At 42.6% G+C, this 23,459-nt stretch overlaps 1 protein-coding gene across 1 annotated transcript; it reads right to left on the bottom strand.

Moving 5' to 3' along the window:
- On the bottom strand, positions 1–22,641 carry TTLL10 (tubulin tyrosine ligase like 10). The gene is made up of 12 exons (XM_009974180.3): positions 22,589–22,641; positions 19,605–19,718; positions 15,283–15,463; positions 14,221–14,339; positions 12,845–12,965; positions 12,149–12,234; positions 11,781–11,952; positions 9,654–9,825; positions 7,742–7,882; positions 6,274–6,390; positions 1,279–1,372; positions 1–281 (listed from the first exon to the last, which is right to left on the bottom strand). Exons 2-12 carry the CDS (start codon positions 19,705–19,707, stop codon positions 1–3), a joined length of 1,587 nt encoding a protein of 528 aa, XP_009972482.3. The 5' UTR covers positions 19,708–19,718; positions 22,589–22,641.
- Positions 22,642–23,459: the final 818 nt, after the last annotated feature.

The following is a 23,459-nucleotide window of genomic DNA, read 5'->3' as shown; positions in this document are numbered from 1 at the left end:
TTAACAATTCTTTCTGAGCAAGGCAACTTTTTTTCTAGAGCAACCAGGCTTCTTGGGAGACTTCTGCAGCGCTTTGGCAGGGCTCTGACCAAAGTGGCTGGTACTGCCTGTGTGTGGCTGCAGATACCAGCCTGAACACAGGCCAGTCCTGAGCTTCAAGGGTTGTTTCATGTCAAGGTCCGCAGCATCCTCGTGGTAGAGAAGTACAAAATGGCAGAGTGTCTCTAAAGGCAAAATACTCTGGCCTTTGAGGCGCTTGTTGAAAACCTCGAGAACCAAATCTGGAAAAGAAGATTCAGTTATGAGATGGTCTAAACACTCTGATGCTAAAATACACTCAAGCTGTCATGTGTGTGCACAAAGCAGCTGTGTGGGGGAAGGATGAGGCATGGGGAGAGGAAATGGTTTAGAACCTGTGATCTGTGGCCTCTGTGGGCTATTACTATTAAGACAATTGAAAAAAAAAGAAAACCAACCCACCCCACTGTTCCTGCATTCACTTCAGCCAGCTTCAGCTCTGCTGGAAGCATTTTATGAAATTGCTAGGAAAAATATTGTAAAACTGCTTACAGTGCAAAAAAGGATATGAGTATACCCCAAAATAAACATGCATATGCACAGAAAGGTAACTGTATCTATGAAAGTAAGTGCAAGTAGGCTATTGCTAATACTCTTCATGCAGACGTAGACTCTCCCTTTACTACTTTGCCTTACATATACAGTGATATCACAGAAAATCAGGGGTGAAAGATTTTTTCAGGCAGAAACAGTTCTAGTTGATGTATAACAGACCACATAAGCATTTTTTCAGTTTTTGTGTAGTTCACACAAAAGCCAGCTTATATTTGTGAACTACAGTGAGGTACACTGGCATTTAAGCACTGCCGTGGCTGTGTAAGGCACATTTCTCAAACAAACTTAAATTAGTGCACATTCAGAACAACATGGCAGATGCATTTTATAGGGACATGCATGAAGATTTAGCCTTTTGTACATAAATATATAAGAAAACATTCTTAAAATTAATTATAACTAAAACAATTTTAACCACTTATTTTTTTCTAATGGGTGCATGGCTAAAAAGACCATAGCTGTTCTAGGTCTGCATGGATTAGAATTTTCAGTGCCTTGTAAATTGCTTATTAACTCAGGAGTGAGATATCTTTATTCAAAGTTTGTTTTGGACCTACAACTGATATAAACAGGAGTCTTTCCTCTGTCAAGCAATGGAGTGATACGGTTATCTGCTGCTGGCCGCCCTGTGACTCGTTCACTTACCAAGACCCTCGTAGACTACAGCTGGGATGACGTCTCTCAAGACTTTGCAGTTGGTATGCAACGCTGGGTTTGCATTCATCTCCAGAAGCCAGACCTAGGAAAGATGAATGCCAGTCAGGAGCTAGGCTGGGTCTCCTCAGAGTCAGAGCAATGCCCATTTACTGACTCAGTGAACACCTTGAGAGGTAGGAGTAGTAATAAATCCCAACAAAATCCTGTAATACAGAATGCAGGCAGGACAGAAGTTTCATAAGGACTGGAAGAATTAAACAGAATCCCTTTCTGCATACATTTACTTACTTGAGACTGAGTGTCTCCAGCTGACACTTCAGATTAACTCTTGCTCTGTAGGTGCGTAAAGGCACTGTGTTTCTTAACATACCGGTTTCCATAAAAGTTTATAGTTGAGTTTTTTTGGATGCCAGGAAATCAAGTTATAAGGAATCCAGGAATCATTTTGATTTGAAGTGGACATGGGATCAAAACTAGACAAACATGGTACTAAATTTTGAGTGAACCTTGGCCTTGATTTCCTAGGTAAACTTTAGTTTCAGGTAGAAGCTATGTAAGACACTGATTTTACATACCTATACTGGTCTCATCTCCATTTCACTTTGAAATACCAAAACTACAAGCCACAGAATGTGACGGTCCAGTTACAAATCTGTGCGAAACCAAATAATTGACTTGTATGTAATTCTGTTTACTATTTCTTTTCCCTATAGTGAGAGAAACTCATCTGTTCACTTCCCGCCTCCACCATATGGTGTTGCATCCTGTATATAACACATGTAGGAACTATTCAACATTTTGTAAGGAAGGATATTTAATCATGTAAAAGCCCCAGGAGAATTTTACTCCCTTTTAATTTTTTTTTTTTTTTTTTTCTGAAGCAACAATGAGTTTGCTTTCTAGTACCTTTGAAATGAAGTCTAAGAGTCTGGTAGATTTTGGCAACGTGATAGCCTTCAATTTGGCACTTTGTTTTTCTGAGAATAAAATACAACAATAATTTTTACATCTTTGAAATACTTTATTAAACAAATGAAAAGACTGGTAAGTGAGGGCAGAGATAGGTCTTTCTTTTTTTTTTTTTTTTTTTTTCCCAGAGAACTGGAGCAGCTGCTCAAAAAACCTGCTTTGCAGGTGCCAACAGAGGGCACCTAAGTTACATACATTTTTCTTGGCAAACATTCTCATTAAGTGTCCTTTTTCCTCTTAAAAGTTCATAAGATTTTGTGCTGACAGACAAACTCAATGAACCTTCATAATTGTCTTTATTAGGTTTTGATTTCCTCTCCTCCAAAACAAATAAAACTGATAAACAGGAGGAAAAAATTTCTCTGCGATATCCAGCATGCTCTTCATCTTCTACATTCCCCATTATTGTACTGTCTGAACATCTCAGAGTTTTTAAATGCTCTTAACCTCTCAACAACCAGAGCAAGTTAATAAATGCCCTTTGTTCTATTTCAGGAAGAGCAGAGAGAATAAAGCCAAGATTCACCATGTCTGTGCAAATATCCATAACTTTAGTGGGAATTTCATTCTATGCCTGCTTCATCCTGCATCTGGCATGCAGGTGCCTTGATCACAATTTCCTAGCAAACACTGTTAAAGAAAGGAAACCAAACTCCAGAATGTCTGTCCTCTACTCCCTAACCATGGACCATTCTTTTTCTTCAGGATTTTTGAGTGATGAGAACAATAATGAGTGTCCTGTGGCTTTAGCCAGAAGTGCTGCTCTGGATGTTTCCCAGGGATGAAGAAGTTACTGCTCCCTGCAGCCTGCCAGTACAACTCCCTGTTCTGTCACATCTGAAACTTGCTCTGTCAAGACATCACAGGTAGGTTTAAAAACTTTAAATAGTGAGACTTGTCCATAGGATCTTGAACAAAATGCCGACTGCAGCCAGATCCTGTGTTACACCAGGATGCGAGGTCTTCTTTCTTGTTCTTTGTGTTGTGCTAGATGCAGTGTTAGCATCTGCTGAATACTTTTTATTTTCATCTAGTTTGATTACTATTGTGGGCTCGTTGATGTAGCACCACCCGTATAGCAGCTGTTTAGTCTTTCAAAGGAGCATTGGATGGTGACTTGGCTCTCATGTGTTGATGTGGTGGCTAGCAGACAACAAAGACCTGTCTACGGGTCCTTTCCCTGCTGACATGGGCAGAGGTAAGACTACTTGGTGTGCAGAAAAGCCATGGTTGAACCAGAGTTTTGTTCTGTTTCTGATTTTGAAATATTTAATTAAATTAATTGGGTGGGTCTTTGCTGGAGCTCATCAGGTGGAAGCTAAACATCCTGGTGGGGTTTCAGGCGGGGCAGAGGGCATCGGTCCCTGCTCTCAGGGGCTCCAAGTGAATTGGTAGCCAAGCCTGAATGGGAACTTATACATTTCTCTACATCAGAACTTGCTCTTAGAGAGTGTGGCTGTAACGTGCTTCAAAGCCCAAAGCTCTCCACAACAGGACTTGTCTTGTTCTGCATTTGTGTAGCAGCTGGTGTCCAGGGAGCCCAATCTCTGGCTGGGGATTTAAGTGGCACTGAAATATCAGTCAGAAATAGGAATAAAATAACTTGTTCCCTGTCCTGTGCGGACATAGCTGAAGCCACATGCACAGTCACAAACCAAGCACTAGAAGGGGAGGTACTCAGATGCTGTCAACCCAGAAAGGGACCCACGATAGTGGAGACCACAGGCTGAGGCAGGGGGGTTCTGTTTTTCACAGCCTTAACAAGCTTTTATCAGATTTTTTTTATCATTGTGACCTGGGGTGGGCGCAACCAAGTCTACAGTATCTACGTGGTACCTCATACTCCTGGGGTGAATGAATTATGTCATTCAAATGAAAGGAACTGTCCCTGCTTTAGCTAGGGATTTGAGTGTTATCTTCATTTAGGTACATCTATCACAAATTGGCAAATGGCTTATCTCTGTTCACTCCGTTCCCTACTGATAAATAGCTGAATCCCTTTATGGCTGATAAAAAATTTACACATCTGTCTTCCCAGCATACCTCTGGAGAGAAGCCCTTTTGCACGGCTGATGCAATGCTTTCTGAAAACAAGTTCCTTGAGCATTTAAATGACATTGTCCTAAGCTGTGCAGTGATTTAGGCATTTACAAAGCAGCACAAGGAAGCTCCAGAAAACACTCGGAAAAAAACCAACAACAGCAAAACCACATCCGTCACTTTTGCTCCCTCTCCTCTTAAAGTACTTCATTCTTTTCTTAGCTTACATATGAATATGCAAAGCTTGACAGAAAGCTGCGGTTTCTCAGCAGGCCCTGCTTTCATAGTCCATGCTTCTAAGAACTCTGAGGCAGGAAAAACACCTTTCAAAGACTGAATTGGGATGCTGCAGAGCCTTCAAGAATTATTAGGATGGTGCTAGGTGCATTTATATCTCAGACACATAAGGAGGAGGGAAAGGCATGAGGACTGAACATGTAAGACCATGCTAAATCAGCATAAAGCAGGTTCCACACATGTCATGAAATAGGATGACAGGGAGAATTGTGTACTACAGGTGGCAAGGACAGGAACTGTGATGTCAGCCCACAGAAAATCAGGAGTTTGCTGCACGGACCAGCGCTCACTGCGGGCTGAAGCTGCCAGCGCTGTGCCCAGCTTTGCACGCTGCCTCTGCAGGGAGCGTGCGGGGGTCTCCTGGCCCAGCACTGCACCAGGAAAAGCAGTAGGTTTGTTGCTCCCCAGCAGCAGCAGGAAAACGTAGACAAACCTATGATAAATAAATACCTAAATTTCCACAGTACTCTCTCTCAAAGGGAAGTTTCAGGTTCCAGCTGACTCTGATACCACTAAGTGTCCAGAAATCCTCATCATTCTTATAGATAATACTTGTCAAGAAACAGATTTTGTTTATCTCTCCGTATGTAAATTCCATGGGGATGTAATGGTCTTTAAACGCTGAAGTTTTTAGCTAGTCAAGTAGGAATTGCCCCAAAAGAGTGACACTGGATCTTCTATTCTACTATGAAGTTTACACAGCCAGGGCTTTGCATGCCAACGTTGCAAAAGACAATTCCCACTGAAATTTGAGAAGCACCAGTTTCTGTGTCTTTGCCATTTACTCTCCCTTGCCATTGACTTCCTGTACAAAGGAGTCTATTGTTCAGGTGCCTTACCCACTGCTGCATACATTAATTCCATTCTTTCGTAGGGTTTGCTGTTCCCACTGCCCTTTGCTGGAATATGTTTGAGTTCCTTTCTACTTTAGCAACAGCAGAATCGGCCAGATGGCTTTCTGTTATGTTTAGGCCGGGTGGTTTTGAAGAACTGTGCTGCATTCAAAGCACTTCAATCACTGTATTTAACATTTCCCTTTCTCTTTCTTCTGTCTTTTCTTGTCTGGGTTTCATTCACTCTTTACAAGTTTGAGTTGTAATTCTAGCAGATTTTATAGACTCGGTGGACTGACCTGTTGCTAAATGGTGAACCTACAGTGAACACGGAGATACTGATGCTGACATCTGAAATGATAATGACTGACTCCTCAGTATGGTGAGGGCGAGTTCTTCGTCGCCTTTGATGGATACTCAGCTAGTGTAAATCAGCGTACTTCATGTGGTGTTAGGGGCATTACACACTGATTTATGCTGGCTGATCATCTGACATGTTTGGTTTCTGGAGAAATTAAAAACTGAGTGGGCATTAACATCCCATACTTTTCACTGTGAACTCCTTTCCTTGTGAAAATTCTGCACAGGATAGTTCCACCTTCAGGAAGTACTTGTCTTCCCATCCTGAGCTGTTAATGCCAGGGTTTCTCTGTGCAGTAAACATGCAGGCAGTATAGGTGCCATGTCTTGGTGCTATACAATGGAATTGGAGAAAAAAATTAATCCTGCACTTCATAGCTGACTGACTGAATTTATCTCCCAGCACCAGAGCCTGTGTCAACCACACTGGCATTAGAAATCTGGCCAATATCATACTTAGTATTTGGTGCTATTTTATTCATACCTTAAAGTTTTCATCAATTAAGAAATCACAGCCGATGAGATCAAAGTAGCCCAGTTTGCGATCCAGTTTGTGCTTGGCTGCCAGGAAGCACTGCAACATGATCTGCTGCATCCTTTTCTGAAACAAAAGACAGGGAACGGTGGTAACTGATCATTGTGAATGCCAAAGGCATAGGAGTCACTGTAAGTCAGAGGTGTCCTCTTGGTTTAGGGACATTTTTCCTTCCCCTGCCTCCCGTGGAGCTCCTCTCTAGACTTGGAAGGGTGTTGCATTTTGCAGACCTTATGTCTGTCTACTTTGAGCTGATGGAAACCCCTTCCTGAACTTGGTTCTCCAGACAGCTCCAGTGGCGCATGAAGGAATCTCGGCCCTTACTCAGAATGATCTGTCTGCAGAATTTCTAGCAGTGTTCTTTCATTTACTCCTATGGAGGCACCTAGATGTGAGCTGAACACAGCCATTTCTGGCAGTGATGACTCACAACCCCCTCACAACTGTGCTGGACATAGTGTTTTAAAGAAGCCTGCTGAGTTACAGCAACGTACAGTAGGTGATGCGAAATTTCACTCAATTTGCAGTTGAAATGCACAGTGGGGAATTTCTGCAGGAAGATAGATAACATAAAGTTGGCTGAAAAGTTTCTGATCCCCTGAGAAACTTGGCAAATTCAACTAGATTTGCTTTTGAGCTGTTTTTCAAAACAGAAACCTATTTTAACAAAGTTTTTAGCTTTCTAATTTTCTTTGTATTTGGCTTTAAACTACAGCATTTCTAAAATTAACCTCAGAAAGCTGTGTCCTCTGCCCTTTTCATTTTCACCCCAGCAAGTCATGTAGAGAACTAATGCATCATTAGACTCAGGCTGATGAAATGAAGTCTCAGGGTCTCATTTCTTCACTTTGATTCCTCGGTGAGACAGGAAAGATAATTTCTTCACTTTGTTTCCTCAGTGAGACAGGAAGATGGTAAGAAATCAAGCCAGTTGTCTTCTTATCTCTCCTTCTTGATAAGAGAAGATCTAAGGCCCTGATATGATTTTCATGTGGCAAAATGAGGCAGAAAGTGAATGGTGAGACCAAGTCAGAAAGAAAAGAGACCACTGAAAGTATGGTCCCTTTTCAGGCTAAGACCTGTCAGGCTGGAGAGCTCTCCAATGCGTATTTTATTTTTTAATGCAGGACCACAGCATTGGGATAGGAATGTGAAGACCATAATTACATTTTCATAGCTAGCATTTACATTCACACTCTCTTCCTCAGCTTTTTCCTCATTTTATTAAAATTAAACTCTCTGTGTCTTCACCTCTGTGTTTAGCATCTGCAGATAAACGGTTACCATGGGGACCATCAATACCTTCTCACTCAGTGTATGTATTTCCTTGGGGACTCCAGTGAACTGACAGGTTTTCTCCCTATTCCTGTCACCCTAATTAGGCAGACCAGCACACCATACACTTGCTTGCACTTACAGTAAACACAGTGAAAACCCAGTCTTTGGGGAGGCCGTTGGTTTTTCTGAACTTCTCATTAACGTAGCTGTTGAAGTCCTCCATCCGCCAGACTGTCTCCTCTTTCACCTGGCTGTACAGGGAGTTCTTCTTCTGCACGTACTGAAGGTGGGGGAGCAGAGCAAAGGGAGGATTAGATGTCTGGCAGTGAGGAGTCACTGGGAACCAGCTTGCGTGGCAGACATCCAACTACCCTGCATTGTTCCAGGCATCTGGAGTTGGGAAGAACCTCCGGGTCAGGTTATAGAGGTGGAGGGAATGGAGCCCCTCGCTGGCAGAGCTAAACCCGAGCCAGTGTCCTGGCTCTCGTTGTACAACACTGCCGCAGGCAGAAGTGTGCCTGACCCACACGGACACCGTAGAGACAATTACCCAGGGTCACTGCCAAAGCAGTGTTTTCTCTGTGCAGGTATGATATGTCTGGACCAGTGGCTGGCAGACAGGGAGATGTGCTTTCAAGACATAGTTATAATATTCTTCAGACTAAATCTGGTTCCACAGTCTGCCTAACACTCTCCTAGAGGAGAGTACATCTGGGGGAGATGTATGGGTGTACCCCCAGGAGAAACCAAAGTGGGAGCTTCTCTCTCCCACTGTCTCATTAATCCCTGTGTCAGCTAGAGTTTATGAATAATGGGGTATACGTTGTTCAAAGGCAAGTCCCCTTTCCCCCTGTGGAACAGCTGGGCTTGGCTGCAAGTCCCTCTGTGGGACGGTTACTGTGAGCTTGCAAAGCTTCTCATGCTGGCTCTTCTGCCTCTTGTCTTTTGGAAACAGAGTTAAAAAATGGCTGATTCCAGGTGGGATGGAAAGGTAGCAAGGGCATGAGAGCAGAATCAACTGTAATTTGAAAGTCTGGCCTATTACCAGCCACTCCTATAAATTTTGTTTCCCTCCTCACAGCAGGAGACCAGATAATTTATGTTCTGCTAATAAACACCTGTCCTTTGTTTAATATCACTTGTTCCATGGGATCCTACCCAGGCACCTGAATTCCCGTGTGGATAGCTCTCTAGCTGAGCAAACAGACTATTCCAGGAAAACAAGTGGCATACTGATAATAATATATATTGCAGGAAGCAGCTATAATCTGCTGTCCTGAGCTGCACTTCTACAGGAACCGTAAAACTCCAACTGAAGTGGGCTTGTCTGATGCCTCTCTAATGTGTATTTTGCTAGTTCTCAGAACACAGCATGACACTGGGAGAAAGGCTTTAAAAATGAACTGTTTTCTTCCTTCTGATTTTTAAAGTTTTCTTTCATCAGAGCCAGTTCTAGCTACTGAAAAACCTCATTTGAAGTAAAAAGCTCAGGTAGATCTGAGCAAGGAAGGATTCTATTTTGTATGACAAGAGATATATGGGGGCACAGGCCAGAAGAGTCTCATTCTGTTATAGCCCTCATTTGAGAAGCAAAACAAGCAAAGATGGAGATTTAAGAACGATGGCTCTTGAAGAACACATCTACATCTTACATCATTATGATTATTGTATTTAAGCACAACAGGATCAGCAAAATCCTTACTCAAGATTAAGGCTCCTTTGTGCTAGGTGGCTGCAATCAAAGGCTTCTTGCCCTAAGAAGCTTATGGTCTGGGGATACATGAGAGAATAATGGGAGAAAAAAGTGGTCCAGGGAGAGAGATTGTCAGGTTAAGTAGGGAGCTGGTCCATGGCAGAGAAGGGAACTTGATCTGGTGCTGCTTCTGTTCAGCCTTGCTGCCATGCCTGACCATAAGCCCAAGGCCATTTCCTGCGTGCAGGGATTCTGCATGCATGAGGCATTTGATTTTAGCCTTTCAAAAGCCTTTTTTGCTTCCCACCTCTGTCAACCACACCCTCCCCTCCTTCTGAACTAAGTGACCTTAGTTTACCTGATTGGTCAGATGAACTGTCAGATCATCAGAAGCGGCATCATAATTGACACAAGCCAACCTGACGTAACCCTGGGCAAAAAATAACACGTATGGTGCTGTGCAGGCAATGAAGAGGTAAGACCGGACATCAAACTTCTTCCCTTCCAGGAGCAGAGGCTGGTGAATATACCTGTGAGAGCAGTATTTCAACACGTGTCACCAACAGGCATCCATAATACACGGCAATTCAAAGCTCCCACAAAACCCCACAGCCAGTTCATTTCCCACCACAGAATTAATCTCTTTGTCCCCTTTTCAACACTGATTTTAAGGTGAGTGGCAGCAGAGGGCGCTTGCGGGAGAGGATAGAAATGCAAGAACAGCTTGCAAGAATAGAAGCTGTGTTGAATCTCGGGAGCGGGAGGTAATTAAAGATTTACTAATATTTACTGGAGAATATACAAAGTTTATGTTTGAACACAAAGAGCCCTTCACACAGCACCATTGCTTTTATTGCCAGAATGATGTAATCTGGGAATTGTTTCCCCTTTATCATCAAAGTTTGCTGGATGTCTACATAAATAACAAGGATATGCTGTTAAAACAATGAATGCCATCAACGGTTTTCAAAGAAATATGAAGTTTCGCTCTTCAGAGCATAAACCATTCCTCATTATTAGAAATCAGGATGGGATCTAAGATAGGGTCCAACCGCTTTTTCCCCTGGCACTGCTGCCTGTCCACGTCAAAGACCATGTATGGGTCTAGGACCCTTGGTCTGATCTTGTCAGGCAGTCGTTGCTTTGCTCCATATATTGGCTGCTGCATAAACACAGTCCAGCCTATTTCAGAAATCCTGTAAGATCATCATTCCAGTTTATCATTTTACAGATCTCTTTTACCCTTTCCAATGAAGCCAACCATTCCTTTATTATGGAAAGACATGTTTGGATGAATGCAAGCAGAGAATACTGCTTGTTTTGGCTAGGGAAGCTCTTGAAAAGGTTCCCGTGTGCTGTGTTCTCTTGCAATAGAAAGATGCCAAGCCATGATGGCAGAATTTCAGGAAAGTGGCACAGGGTCAGTGCGGGGAATTGGTATCACCACTTTGCCAGGACGTGCAGTGATCACTACATGGCAAAATGTGCTTTTGCCATGTCAATACTACAGCATTGTCAGGAGTGTATCACTTTGCCATTGCTGGCATGTCATGACAATGCCAGGCAGTCATGCATGTATGGGCACCGTGAAGTTCGGAGTGCCCTGTATGCCCAGCTGTGCACGCTGAAGGCAGCATCAAAGGCATCTGGGAACTGCAGCTCCTAGGATAAATAATGAAAACATCTTTTTTGCATTTCTCTTTGAAAGTTTTATTCACTCATCTCAAAGGACTGAAGTGATTTAATTGTAATGCATTCCCCAGTTGAGGAAGGGTCACTGAGGCAAAGGGAAATTGAGTTGTGTAACAGTAAGCAAGTAATGTCCAGTAGCAGGAACTGTTCTCATGAATTCTGCTGCCTTATTTTTCCCTTCCTTTTTCTGTTTTCTGCTCCTCTACAAAGTGTTCCAGCAATGGCTGAGAGGGTATATACTCTACAAAGAGCAGCCTGCACAGATCCTTTATTTATGCAAGGAATAAAAAAATAAAATGACCCCAACCCAATATTTTAGTGATTGATAGCCTCTGCTTATTGATTGAGGCCTAGACTTTTGCAGCACTGAGATAAAGTTAAGAAGATATTTGGGAGGCTTTATTAGATTGCATGGAACAGATATTGCAGCTGTACAATTTTTAAAATGCTAGCTTGGGATAATATCTAATTCAAATTGCTTTGCACAAGGCTTTATGTATAGAACTCATGGACAGAACTGTAGTATCTCGTCTTTTGAAGTCTTTCTTAAATTTCCAGACAAAGGTAAACTCAAATCTTTCTGATGACAAAGATCTACCTTGAAATGACTGAAGTCTAGATGCAAGACAGACTGACCAGAGAAATAACTTCTCTCCCACAAAATGAAATCTCACATGTTGATGAAATGTGGTGTAAGCACATTAAATACCTATGGAACAATTCAACTCTCTGAGGCCAGTGTGCTTAATCAAGCACACTACTCACACATCAATTCCCAGGCTTCAATCTCTACCTTTGCACAATTCTTGCCTGGGGAGCCTTGTGTGGCACCCTCTTATTGAGTAGGTGTTCCTCAGTGCTGCGGAGCTTGGCATGAAGGGTGTTGACAGCACCTGGATTTTTCAGCAGGAAAATTCCTCGACCTTGGTTAGAACAACTCGGTTTGCAAATCCAAATCTGTTCTTCTGCAGAGAGAATGAGTCTGTTTTAGTGTGAAACACTGATGTGGGCTCTGAAAACAGCTCACTTGAACATGTGTGTATGTATATGCATACACATGCACATACATATCATTTATTATTACTGTGTATACTTTTATGAATATTTCAGAGGACCACATAGCTATTTATATTGATTGCCACCAAGATTAAGAAAATTCACCCTTGAAAAGCTCAAAAAAGGCATTTCTCTCATCTTCTAAATCCAGGCGAAAAGATTCTGGGAAGAATTCTTCCATCTTCAGTAACCTGTGGGAGAATCAAATACTAGTTGAAAACCCTATCCAACACATTCACTCCTCTGTTACTTTCAGAAAGGATGGTTGCAAGTAGAAACTTAAGAAATGGCTTTTTTTCCTGCTTGTGAACAGTTGTGCCTTTGTTGTATGTTTTTCCTGAGCTACCTCATTCCATAAGCTTTCAAGAATATATGTTAGCCTTAAAACATTCTCCATATGCTCAATTGTTTTGAAAACTATTTGAGATGGCTGCAGGTAACCATGGCACAAGATTGCCATTTGTTTTTTTGGTAGGTCAAAAATAGAGGAGCAGAAATGGCAATAAGCTTCTCTTATATTTACAGTGTGTAAAGCACAAGAAATTGTGGCCATTCCAGTAGGACGATGTACCCCAAGCAGGGGTCTTTTGGGGACCTGGTACTACTACAACTCCAGACATAAAGAAAGAAGAAATTCTGTCTCTAATGTACGTACTTCTGGAAAAAAAGTGTTTTTTCTGGAAGATAAGAAAGAAATAAAACCCCATATACTTTATATCCTGTACATACACTCTCTATCCTTTGTCTGTGTGCTCTCACTTTCTGCTGGCATGTTTCTGGTTCAAAGAGGTGAGTTCTTACTTGGAATTAGAGCTCCTACTGGTCTTTTTCATCATCCGCTCTTGCTCTCTCAGGCAGCATAAAAGCTCTATCTTATTGGTGAGGACTCCATTGTTGGGAATCTGGTAGAGAAGCTGTTCACCTGTATGAGGAAAAATAAAAGCTTGTCGTCATTGTCCCATGCAGCAGAATCTGGAGGATGAAGCTGACTTTGTCACTGTTGACTTTTACCAACTTGTGACAATTCACAGAGCAGTGAAAACGCTTGCTGTAAATGTATTTCTGTCCCAGCTCATAGTGGAACACACTGACCTGATGGGGCTTCGTGGAATAGTGTGTCCCTTGCTCACTCCAAAGGTGCCACTGCCGTCACACTGTTCCTGCTGCAGAATTGCACTGAAACACAACTTATCTGCACTGCCGTAAGTCTGGCCAGCTGCTGTAGTGGTGCAGCCTGACAAACAGCCACCACATTGCCATCAGAGCTGGCAGGAGGGGGAAAGGCGGCTGCTGTACGTGGACTGGTAGGGAAGGGATAACACTCTCCCTCTGCCCCAGGAAAGCCTGCAGCTCTGATGCTCAGGCTTGCCAGGGCACAGGTCTTGACCAGCTCCCAGAAGTAAAAAAATTGCCCCAGGGGTTGTGCTTAAGGAGCTTTGTGTTTGTTATCCAAAGTACTGCTCAGAGGGTGCCAGCCAGAGGCACTGCTGGGGGGTCCTTGATTTTATGCTTTTCTGGTGGGAGAGCTGTCTGGACCCTGTGGAGTCAGGATGCACTGATGAGACGAAGGATAGAGGGCAGTTCAAAAAGTTGTTCGCTAATATAGTAGAGTAGTTTGGCTTTTAGTGACTCTGTTCTCCCTAAGTAGAGACAGCTGGGCCTGGAATGTGTGGGGTGACCCATCTTGAGCTTATTACTTCTCTCTGCGAGTGCATCCCTCCTTCCTTTTCTCCTCTCCCCACCTCCACGGCAGGGAGCATCTCTGAATTCAAGGCACCCTCCCTACACGAGGCCCAGGCTCTCGAGGTGCCAGAGCAGTCTCCGTGCTGTTCCTCTGTCACAGGACTATTGCAGCCCCTGCTCAAATCCAAAGAGGGAGGACCGCATTTCGACAGTGATTGTGACAGTTTCTGTTTGAATCTCTGTACTGCTCATTTCACTATACGTAGTTCATTTCAATGGTATCTTTTCCCCCAAAGCTGCTTTCTTGTCTAAAACCCTTTCTTTAATCACCATGGCAACCCAGCTCTGATGTCCCCTCTGAGATCTGCCAAGAAGCTGAGGTTACCTGTTTCTCCTACCCCCAGGTGACCTCCTCTGCCCTGGGAGTCACAAGTCCAGCATTCTCAAGTTTTTCCCACCACCCTCTCCCACTCAAGGCCGACAGGCACCTCTACCTTCTTTGAAATGGTAATAGGTCTCTCTGCACTTGATTTCACACCATTTCAGTGCATAATCCTCTCTTCTGTTGTCATAGATACGCTGCCAGCCTCTGCTCTGGCAATAGATGCTCACACTGCAGAAGGAAAACAAAAGTGAAAAGTAGCCTCCTTTCTATTAACAAATACTTAGCTCATATCCCTTGAACTCCTAGTAATTTTGTCTGGGAGCCTGACCTAACATGCCCAGAAGCCCCTGGGTGGGGGATAAGGTGGGAAGCATTAATTAGAATGGCTGCTAGTGGACCTGCTGGTCTGAACTTGTGAGGGTGGGAGGAATAACTGAAGATGCTAAGAACATTATGATTCAACAGCTCTAATGAGAACTTGTACCATTTCAGCAGGGTTTTGCCAATTAGGATGCAGCTGGTACCCATGGAATAGAAATGTTCATGGTCCAGTCTTAATAAGGAGCCTCTCCACTGAGGAGTTTAGGGAGAGATAACAAGTAGCAATAGAAAAAGCTCTTTGTAGAAAAACCTATGGAAACATAGGAAGGAAAGTGCTGTTTCCAGCAGAGATTCTGTGGTGTTTGCTGGTGACAAGATCTAGAGAAGAATGCCAACATGCTGGAAGGAATTTAGAAAGGAATGAATGGAACTTCTGATCTGACAATCTTTCTTGGGCAGAAATCTCTTCTTATTTTTCAATTCTTTTACATTTAGCACAACAGAATGTTGGTCAGCAACAGTGGTTCCTAGCTCTAGTGATGATGCTAGCAGATTTGCTACATGGTGTAGCTAAGTGATTTCTGAACAGCCTCAACAGTGAAAATGTCATATAAATAAATAGAAGTACTTAATCTCTTTGCAAAGATAGTTAGCTACTTTACCACTGGTGGCCTTCCAGTGGATACTTTCTATTTGATTTATCTTTAAACAGTTCCCCAGGTGTACCACTCCAAAAAGACAGCAAATCAGAGGAAAATTATTTTTGGACAATGGATAATGGATAACATTGCATGACTTCATATATGGCCACACTACTGTTCATATGAGTCTGCTGAGAGGACCTACTTACAGCCTAGCTCCATTAGATCCACTGATATAAAAATATGGTCCTGGTCCCATTGGTACCTTTGGTATCTCTTCTTCTGGCTGTTTTTCTTGAGGGCATGCCTTACCCTGTGTTCTATTCTCATTAGACTTGGCTTTGTCAAGCTCCGTTTCAGAGTTGGTAGAAGTACCTGCAAAATTGGAAACTGAGAAACTTCAGATGATCTGGGATCTTCTCCATAAAATCCACATCTAGAAAGACAGCTATTGCAGAGAAAATACTCTAAGGTAAGGGACTGCTTCAATTGGTTTCATAGCCATCACTAGGGGCATTGTCTTAAAACAATTCAGAAATTATTGCTAATGTAACCTGGTGGCAGATATATTAAGTGGAAAAACAGAGGAAATATAATAAAATATGTAGTAAAAGGGAACATTCCAGTCAGCATTAGTCTGTCAGTGCTAAATGGCACTCTCTTACTTGGCAGGCCTCTGCTTCACAGGACTTTTTCAGATATCTTGTCTAGGTGTTCTCCATTCTGCCCTCAGCTGAGTACAAATCATTCCAGCTAGTATATTACATAGAGGAGAGTCTAAAAGACTGCAAGGTCCAGAGAGGTGTGGAGATACAAAGGGAGAAGGGCAGGAAGAGCCTCCTAAAAAGAGTTTGCCATACACTATACGCTGAAGCAGAATTTCCTTCAACTGTTAAAGCCTGTAGGAATTTTGACAAGCCCAGGGCGTGACAGCTCCGAGGTCCCCCTGAGAGGCAGCCACAAAGTGGAATGGCACCTGTAAACTGGGGTGATGATGACTGAAGGGGTGGAAATGGGAAACATCCTGCTTCAAATTGGTAACTAATCATGTCAGGCTTGCAATGGTTCTGTTACTTATTCTCAGACCCCAGGGCTCAAAAGCTGGTGAATTTGTAAGGGATAATAATTCTTTTTCAGTACAAAGTTAATGGGATCTGCCTAACCAGTAAGTGCTGCTGGGTTATTTGTAGAGGACAATGTCAGAGCTTGTACGTAGCATTAGTAGTTGTGAAGAACTTTAACTTCTTGGCCTTCTAGGAATGATAAACTAAACTGAAAACATCACTCCCAGATCTTCATCTGTCAAGAGGTTTCCCTGTATAATACATAGCAAAAGCTTTTCTTTTGCAAGGTAAAATGACACTCCATGATTTTTGTCCACTGCCACCATGCTTTGTCCATATTTCAGGTCTCTGATGTTTTTCATACAGTACAGACAATTCTCTGGTGCTTCAAAGCAACTCAAGTTGCATCTCACCCTGACAGAGGTACAGGCCCAGAGGTCCAATATTGTGCTTTACAATGTATTTGTTTTAACTGAAGTAGCAAAACTTGTTCAGGGTCTTGTCTGATAAAAGTAGATGGTCATATGCTGTGGTACTGTTGGAAAAAAATATACAGTATGTGAGGAATTTCTATCATCTGGTTAATCTTCACATTGATCAAATGTTCTTAAGGCAGATCATTACAGTACATAAATTAGACGACGGACATAATCAGTTTGGAACTTGAATCATATTTGGATATGAATAAATGGAAAATTTTATTTTGATTATGGTTGCTGGTAAAGGACTTCAGAAGGGCAAACTACACATTTTCAGAAGTGGTTTCTGATGTAGTGATGTCATCAGCCTCAAAAAAGTGCTGGCTTTATCATCCATGAGCTTGGTCTTAGCAAGAAAGTTCTGTTCATGGTCTCATTTCTGGGTTGGTAACTTATAGGAATTGCGAGTCTGGCACTTGCTTCCAGAACAGCTTGTGACTACTTCTGTAACTGGCATTTGGGATACTGATACCCAAATCACTGGCTCCAGTCCTATGGAAAACAAAGGCTTACTACTTCCAGGGGTTGAGAAAGTACGCCTCTGGTTTCTCTTCAACTTGGCTATGCACAAAACCTTTGAGAACAGTGAAGCCTGTGAATAGAAGAAAAAGTCCACCCTGTCCTAGTTCTGTTCCCACTGGAATTAGGTGGTGGCAGGGAAGGAGGAAGCAGGAAGCAAGCAGGTGACAAGACTGGAGTTACCTACTCTTTGGACTGTTCTTTTGTCATTATTTATTATAGCACATTCTGTGACCACATGAGTAAAAACTTCTATCGCAATGCCAGAACTCCCTTGACTTAAGTGGAGCAAAGGTATTGGACATTGTTATCTCTCATATTTTACAAGCACTTGCTTTATGTCTTTGTTGCCCTTCATCTACGAGCACAGGTGCAGTCCCAGTGAACTTTGTGCCCACAGTTACTGGATTTCCCAGCAGGGTCCCACACCTGGTTCCGTTTGCTTCGGAATAAAGGAAGTAGGCTGCAAACCCTTTGAGGTGGGACTTGCTTTAAATTTCTGCCTCATGCAGTACTTGACACCGAAGGCAGTAAAAGCCTCGGCACTGTTACAAACTGCAGCATTATCAGTGCGAATCCCTGGATTCCTGCCTTAAATTTCCTCCTTAAATTAAAACCAAAACAAACCGAAAGAACATACTGAACAACCCGTTCAAACAAGCCAGGGCACAACGTCCATGGTGGAAAACACTGCCTCAGCTATGTCTTGTAACCAACTGAAAGGAGCTTTTTCCAGGGTGAATATCAAGCTGCCCGTTACTGGTTCTGTGGAGGTGAGACCTGGCTTGCTCGCTGGACGACGGGGGGACAGTGGCACTGGGAAGAGTCTCCAGCAGAGATCGGTGCCTGGCTCTTTGCTCACAATCTCATTCTGCCATCACTGCACTAGACCAGGTGAAAACGTAACATATTCTGTCTTCCTCTAGAAGAGACTGTCATTAATGACTCAGTCAAATTTTTGGAACAAACTGTTTGAAAGTAGCTCAAAGACAGGGTTAATGCATTATGCATAAGCGTCAGGCAAATTAAAAAGCATGCAGGAAAGTAGTACAGCTCAACTGTTTCCTAGACCAGATGTATTTTATGAAAAAGTTGTACCACAAAGTGGTACCACCCCTCCAGCTACCGGTATCTTCCACCAGGGAGGCTGATCTCTCTCTTCACACAGCATGTTATTGTGCTGTTCTTGTTACTCTTTGATATGGGAATGTAAATATTTATTTATCTATTTTTAACATTTAATTGCTCATTCATACCTCCTGCGAGAGCTTTTGGCTCTTTTATCATCTCCCTCCTTGCCTGGATTGCTAAAAAATTACCCAATTTTAAACAGCCCCATTTATCCTGAGACATGGACACATGAAATATCCTGCAATGATTGAAGTGCTGGTAAGGTATTCTTCCATTAGTCTGAACACGTACTTGTCTCTCCCTCTCTGATCTTTATACAGAGACCCAGGGGGTGGGAGCCTTTTATCATCTTTTCTGTCTAATTATGGAATCTCCCAGTATTCAAGATGAACCTTAATTTCATCAAATCTTTTGACATGTATCAATTAAGCATGAGTCCTCTTAGCCTTCGTTTGTTTGTGTGTTTTGCATCTTTAGATGGCTAATTATTAAAGAGAAAGAGGGATGCAGGGGGTTATTCCTGTTGCCTCATGGCATAAATTTCAGGCAAGGGCCTTTTCGCTTGTTTATCAGAGGTGGGATTAGATGCTTGTTGGGACTTGTGCTCTTAGGAAAGAACAGGCAGGGTGGCTTGGCTTGCACAACTAATCAGCAGAGAGGAGCGGGTATTTCAGAGGCTGAGTTTGTGCATCTGAACTCAGTTCTACGTTGTCCTGTGAAAGAGCCTCTCGCTGTCCAACAAGTATTTATGGTGGGGAGGGGGGAGAGCCCTTGGGGAAACAATCTTCTGACTTGTCACATAAACCAGCAGCATGAAATTAAACAGTATGATTCCCTTCCAGAGAGTCCACACAGAGATTGTCTTCACACCGGGTGCAGCCAGTAAATTACATTGCTTGAGACAATTTTGAATTCGGCTCATTAATTTCTTTGGGAATTGTGTGTTGGCAGTGTCTGTATAAGCAGCTCCTATCTCATCTCAGCTCTGCTTTCAGTGCACACAGGGATAAACACACTGGCAGGGAGATGCAGTCTGCTTTGTGTCATTTGCTACCAAAAGAAAAAAAAAAAAGGCAGAGCTTAGAAGACAGAACTTCCTTTTTTCCACGTAAAGGAAGGTTTAAACAGAACAGTAGCTGACTGATTTCCCTAGAATCCAGAATTTAAATCTAGCTGAAATTTTCATTTAAGAAACCTAAAAATTCTAAACATCTTTCTAAAGACAAGCATTGCCCTAACAATTATCTTTGTATTTAAAAGATTTTCATTTGAAACATGTTAATATATTTTTTACTGCCAATGCAGAGCGCCACACTTAATAGCTAAAAACAAGGATACAAGATTCACCTTTGTCAGCCGATAAGGATCCAGCCTGATGTTGGTTACTTCCTTGCGCCATGGATTTGGTGTTCTTTTGCCTCTTGATTGGCACAAAGGCCATCTCAGCCTAGTCTGCAAAAGGAAAGATCATCGTCAGCCACTTTGCCAGAGTCATGAGTGGCCTGGGAAAGTCAGTAAGGTGTATTTTTCTCTTTGTCATCCTTTGCTCCATTGATTGTAGGTGCCATTTTTCACCATCTTCTGCATTTTTTCTTCAGAATCTTTATTTTGACTTAATTGTTTAGCTGGGAATACATTGGGTCTGGTTTCCATCTACAGCTTCTTATAGGTGGTCTAGTGATAAGCTTGTTGGTGACTGTGCTGGGGATCTGAGTGCTTTTGGATCTAATCTTTGTGCTCTTTCTACTTCCTTCCCATTGATAGCACTCAGTGTAGGTCTTGGGTTGCCTTGTAAATTTGCTGTGAGTAACTGGGTGCTTTTCCTAAGTCTGCTCCTCACAATGAAGCAGTGACCAAGAGTTGTTTTCAGATATATCTGGTATTCTTTGCCTATGGCATCTTCAGGCTCCAGTTATTCAGCTTTGGGATAAGAGACAGGCTTCCTTTCAAGAAGCTTGAAAGCTGAAACTCATTTTTTGTCTTTGCAATGGATATGAAAACAACAAATGACATAATTCTGTCTGGAGACAGAAACCGTAATCCCAGATAGTTGTTGGACATAGGGTCGGCAAAATATTTTTAGCAAGTTTCATGCTTGGAATAGTCAGTTGTAAAAAAGAACTTATTCTGAGCCAAGGCTGCAACCATTTTGTAGATAGGATGCTTACCTTAGAAAGCCTAGGGCAACTGAAACATCAGCTAGAATGAGAAAGGGAAATACATATTTGCTACCTTTACTTGCAAGCTAAAGTAACAAATAGTCTAAGAACACCAAATAAATGGAGCATACATACTGTGTAGTTTAAAGTTTGTAAGCAGGACAAATGCAAAAGTGCTCGTTACTGTAAATATTCTTATATAGGAAGATAAAATGCAATAAACTAAATTATAATATTGATCTACAAACTCTGCAGGTAGATATATTTAAAGCATATTTCTTGTTAAAGACTGTCATCCCCCAAAGTGTTTTGTGGGAGTGGGTAGACAAGCGTGTCAGTGTCACTGATTCATTGTGTTTATGGCCACGCTACAAAGCCTTACAGTGCCAGTTCCCCTATCTGCAAGTTTGAGTAATAATTGCATAACTGCACCTGGGTGGGACTGGAATTCTCATTTTATAGTACAGTCAAAGACTGCCTGTTCAGCTCTATTTGCTCAAATGGAGTTTTATTTTCAGTTGGAGGCCCCATAGTTTCCCATGACATGACATCTTAAAGAAAAAAGAAGCTGTCTCCAAAAAAATCTGAGGTTTAGAGAAAGGCAGGTGTTGTGGAACCTCAGGGCACCTGCCTCTCTCTAAACCTCAGTCTGGCAAAGCCACAAGGGGAATTAGGGGGAAAAGGATTCTTTCAGACTCCAGTGGAAGGTAAGGAGTGGGGGTTGGCATAATACACAGCAGCTGCCACCCAAAACAGTCTGGCAGAGGGCTTTTGCCAGGCCATAAGATGAAGCTTTAAGATCCCCCGGAGAGTGACAGGGAAAATAAAAAGCTGTTCCTCTAACAACACCCACCCTCAGACTGGGAGGCAGACTGACAGGGAAAGGACTGACACGGGCTTTTAAAGTGGGGATTTGTTAGACTTAGGTTAAGGTCATGACTCCAGCACAGTGCATGGAGCAAAGGCTGCTCTGGGTGGAGCTGTAGAGGAAGAGGGAACACGCGAAGTGGGGAGCAGGAGTTGTAAGTGGTGGTTTATGTTCAGGTAGGTTTGCATTTGCTAGTCCAATTGCAGGAAGGAATCTTGGCAGTGCCTTCTCCTGCACTCTAAAGTCAAAAGTCAGGAAAGGAACAAGGCTCAAGCATGCAATTGAAAAGCACGTGTGAAGGAATCCTCATCATGCTGAGGAGTCACTTAGTTTTATGGAACTCTTTCAGTTGTCCGGCTGTGGTGTTGAACACCAAAAGCAGAAATCTTCCTCTCGGGCAAAAGCAGCTCTTCTACTCTGCTGGTGTTCTACTATTTGCTTGTTTCTTATCCCAGCCTCTTTCTATAGCTTTATTTTAGGATAAAAGCTTTTCAGAAGTTTCTCTTCTCGAGTTATTGAGCACTTACATGTCACTTGTCTGTGAAGCTGAAGGACTCAAACTGAGCAAATAACTGCTTATGAGGAATTAATGCACTCAGTGGCCTCACAGCTTGTGTGTGCCTTTGCATCCAGATACTAAGTTTTACAGAAGTTATTTTACACACTCTCCTGGGAAAGTAAAAGGATTTTAAAACAGTAGAAAAAAAATCTGCAGTAAGGGAAAAGCCTCCTCCTTATGTCTGTCGGTTTAATATGACATACGTCTCTCTAGCACCTTCTTAGTAACAGGTACTAACACAGTGATCGCTAGTGAGAATAAAGAGATGGTGCTGCTATATCCAGAATTTATGGAAAGCCTTTTATATCAAAGAACAACATTTTAAACATCATCTTGTTTGTCTGGAGAGGCAGTTGTTCTGCAACAACTCTAAAAAACAGTTCAGTGGTTTTACAAAAGTATATCTGATGACAGCAGGTTGCCCAGTTTGGGGGATCTGATGAGATCTCAGAGAGGAGGCTTTGAGGATTTTCCAAGTCATGTTTGGAGTAAGGGCCTGGAACATTCATTCCAAATATCATAATATAGATGCAAATAGCTATTTAGCTTGTAGGTCAGCACTGCTGTCATTAGATGACACAAAATGGCTTCAGCATCTTACTGATAAATCACTCTGTACCGTATCTTCACAGAGATTAGAGAGGCATTCTGTACAACCACATTCTTGCCTTTTAGCCCCTTCTTTCAGGGACTAAAACCATATCTTAAGCTAACAAAAAGTAATGGAAAATCTAACCTTTGCTCAGCAGTTTCTGAATACTTCAGCAGAGCTTTAACTGCTCCCTGCCCTGCCTTCAGTTCGAAGAACTTGCACTTGACTTCTAGTCAGGACATAAACAGATTCTAAAGAACCAAACCGTCCCACGATAGATCAGGTTTGCACTCTGGAGGAGTACAGACTGCTTTATTTCATTGACTGAAGAACGGTGGATTCACAACAGCAAGTGGAGGCTCAGAAACCCAGCCTGCTTCTGCTTTATGTATATTGAGATTCCGTTGTGCCTGCCTGGGAGGGCCAGGAAGCCTCCAGCCTCCAAACACAGGCTGATCCCCTGGCAACAGCCGCCTGGCTACGGCTGGTAATCACACAAGGGCTTCTGATGTTAAAAATGTAAAGGGTTTCCACAAATGTGTGTGCTTTCAGATAAAGCTATCCAGTGGCAGTGTTACAGGAGGGCTGCTGAGCGAATCGGCGTGCGTGTATCCGAGTAGAACTGCGTAACAGAAAAATAGGAAAAGCAGCTCAGTTCTCAGAGTGTTTGCTGACTGGCCCATTTTTTCTCACTCTTCTGTGGCTTTCCTCAAGTCTTCTAAGGGCCAGGCTTTACCTCTGCTTGAGACACCCTGGCCACTTGCTCTGCTCCGGATAGCAAACCAGAAGTTCCAATTTCATTCTCTCCAGTGCACAATCACCAATAGGACAATAAAAATATATATTTTGTCTATAATGCAGTTTTCCTTTCTGAAGCAGAGTCTGCCTAGCTCAGTACTTTGTAGGACTTTGTTAATGCTCAGTACTGGACTTGGCCCAGTGCAGTGTGTGCTGTTAAATTTGCCAAGACTCGATCAAATCATGAAAACTGGTAACAGGGCCAAATTAGCACCCT

Source organism: Tyto alba, unplaced genomic scaffold (genome assembly GCF_018691265.1).
Source record: "Tyto alba isolate M040663 unplaced genomic scaffold, T.alba_DEE_v4.0 Super-Scaffold_20000042, whole genome shotgun sequence".
In the NCBI taxonomy this organism is placed as follows: Eukaryota; Metazoa; Chordata; class Aves; order Strigiformes; family Tytonidae; genus Tyto; species Tyto alba.
The sequence above is the reverse complement of the archived record's forward strand: the minus strand, read 5'-3'. Positions and strand labels throughout refer to the sequence as shown.

Coding starts and splice junctions, on each gene's coding strand:
- TTLL10 (XM_009974180.3), bottom strand. CDS start 19,707: ATGGCCTTTGTGCCAATCAAGAGGCAAAAGAACACCAAATCCATGGCG. Junction 9,826..11,780: donor CAGGCAAGAATTGTGCAAAG/GTAGAGATTGAA, acceptor CTGCTCTCACAG/GTATATTCACCAGCCTCTGC. Junction 1,373..6,273: donor TAATTGATGAAAACTTTAAG/GTATGAATAAAA, acceptor CATCTTTCCTAG/GTCTGGCTTCTGGAGATGAA.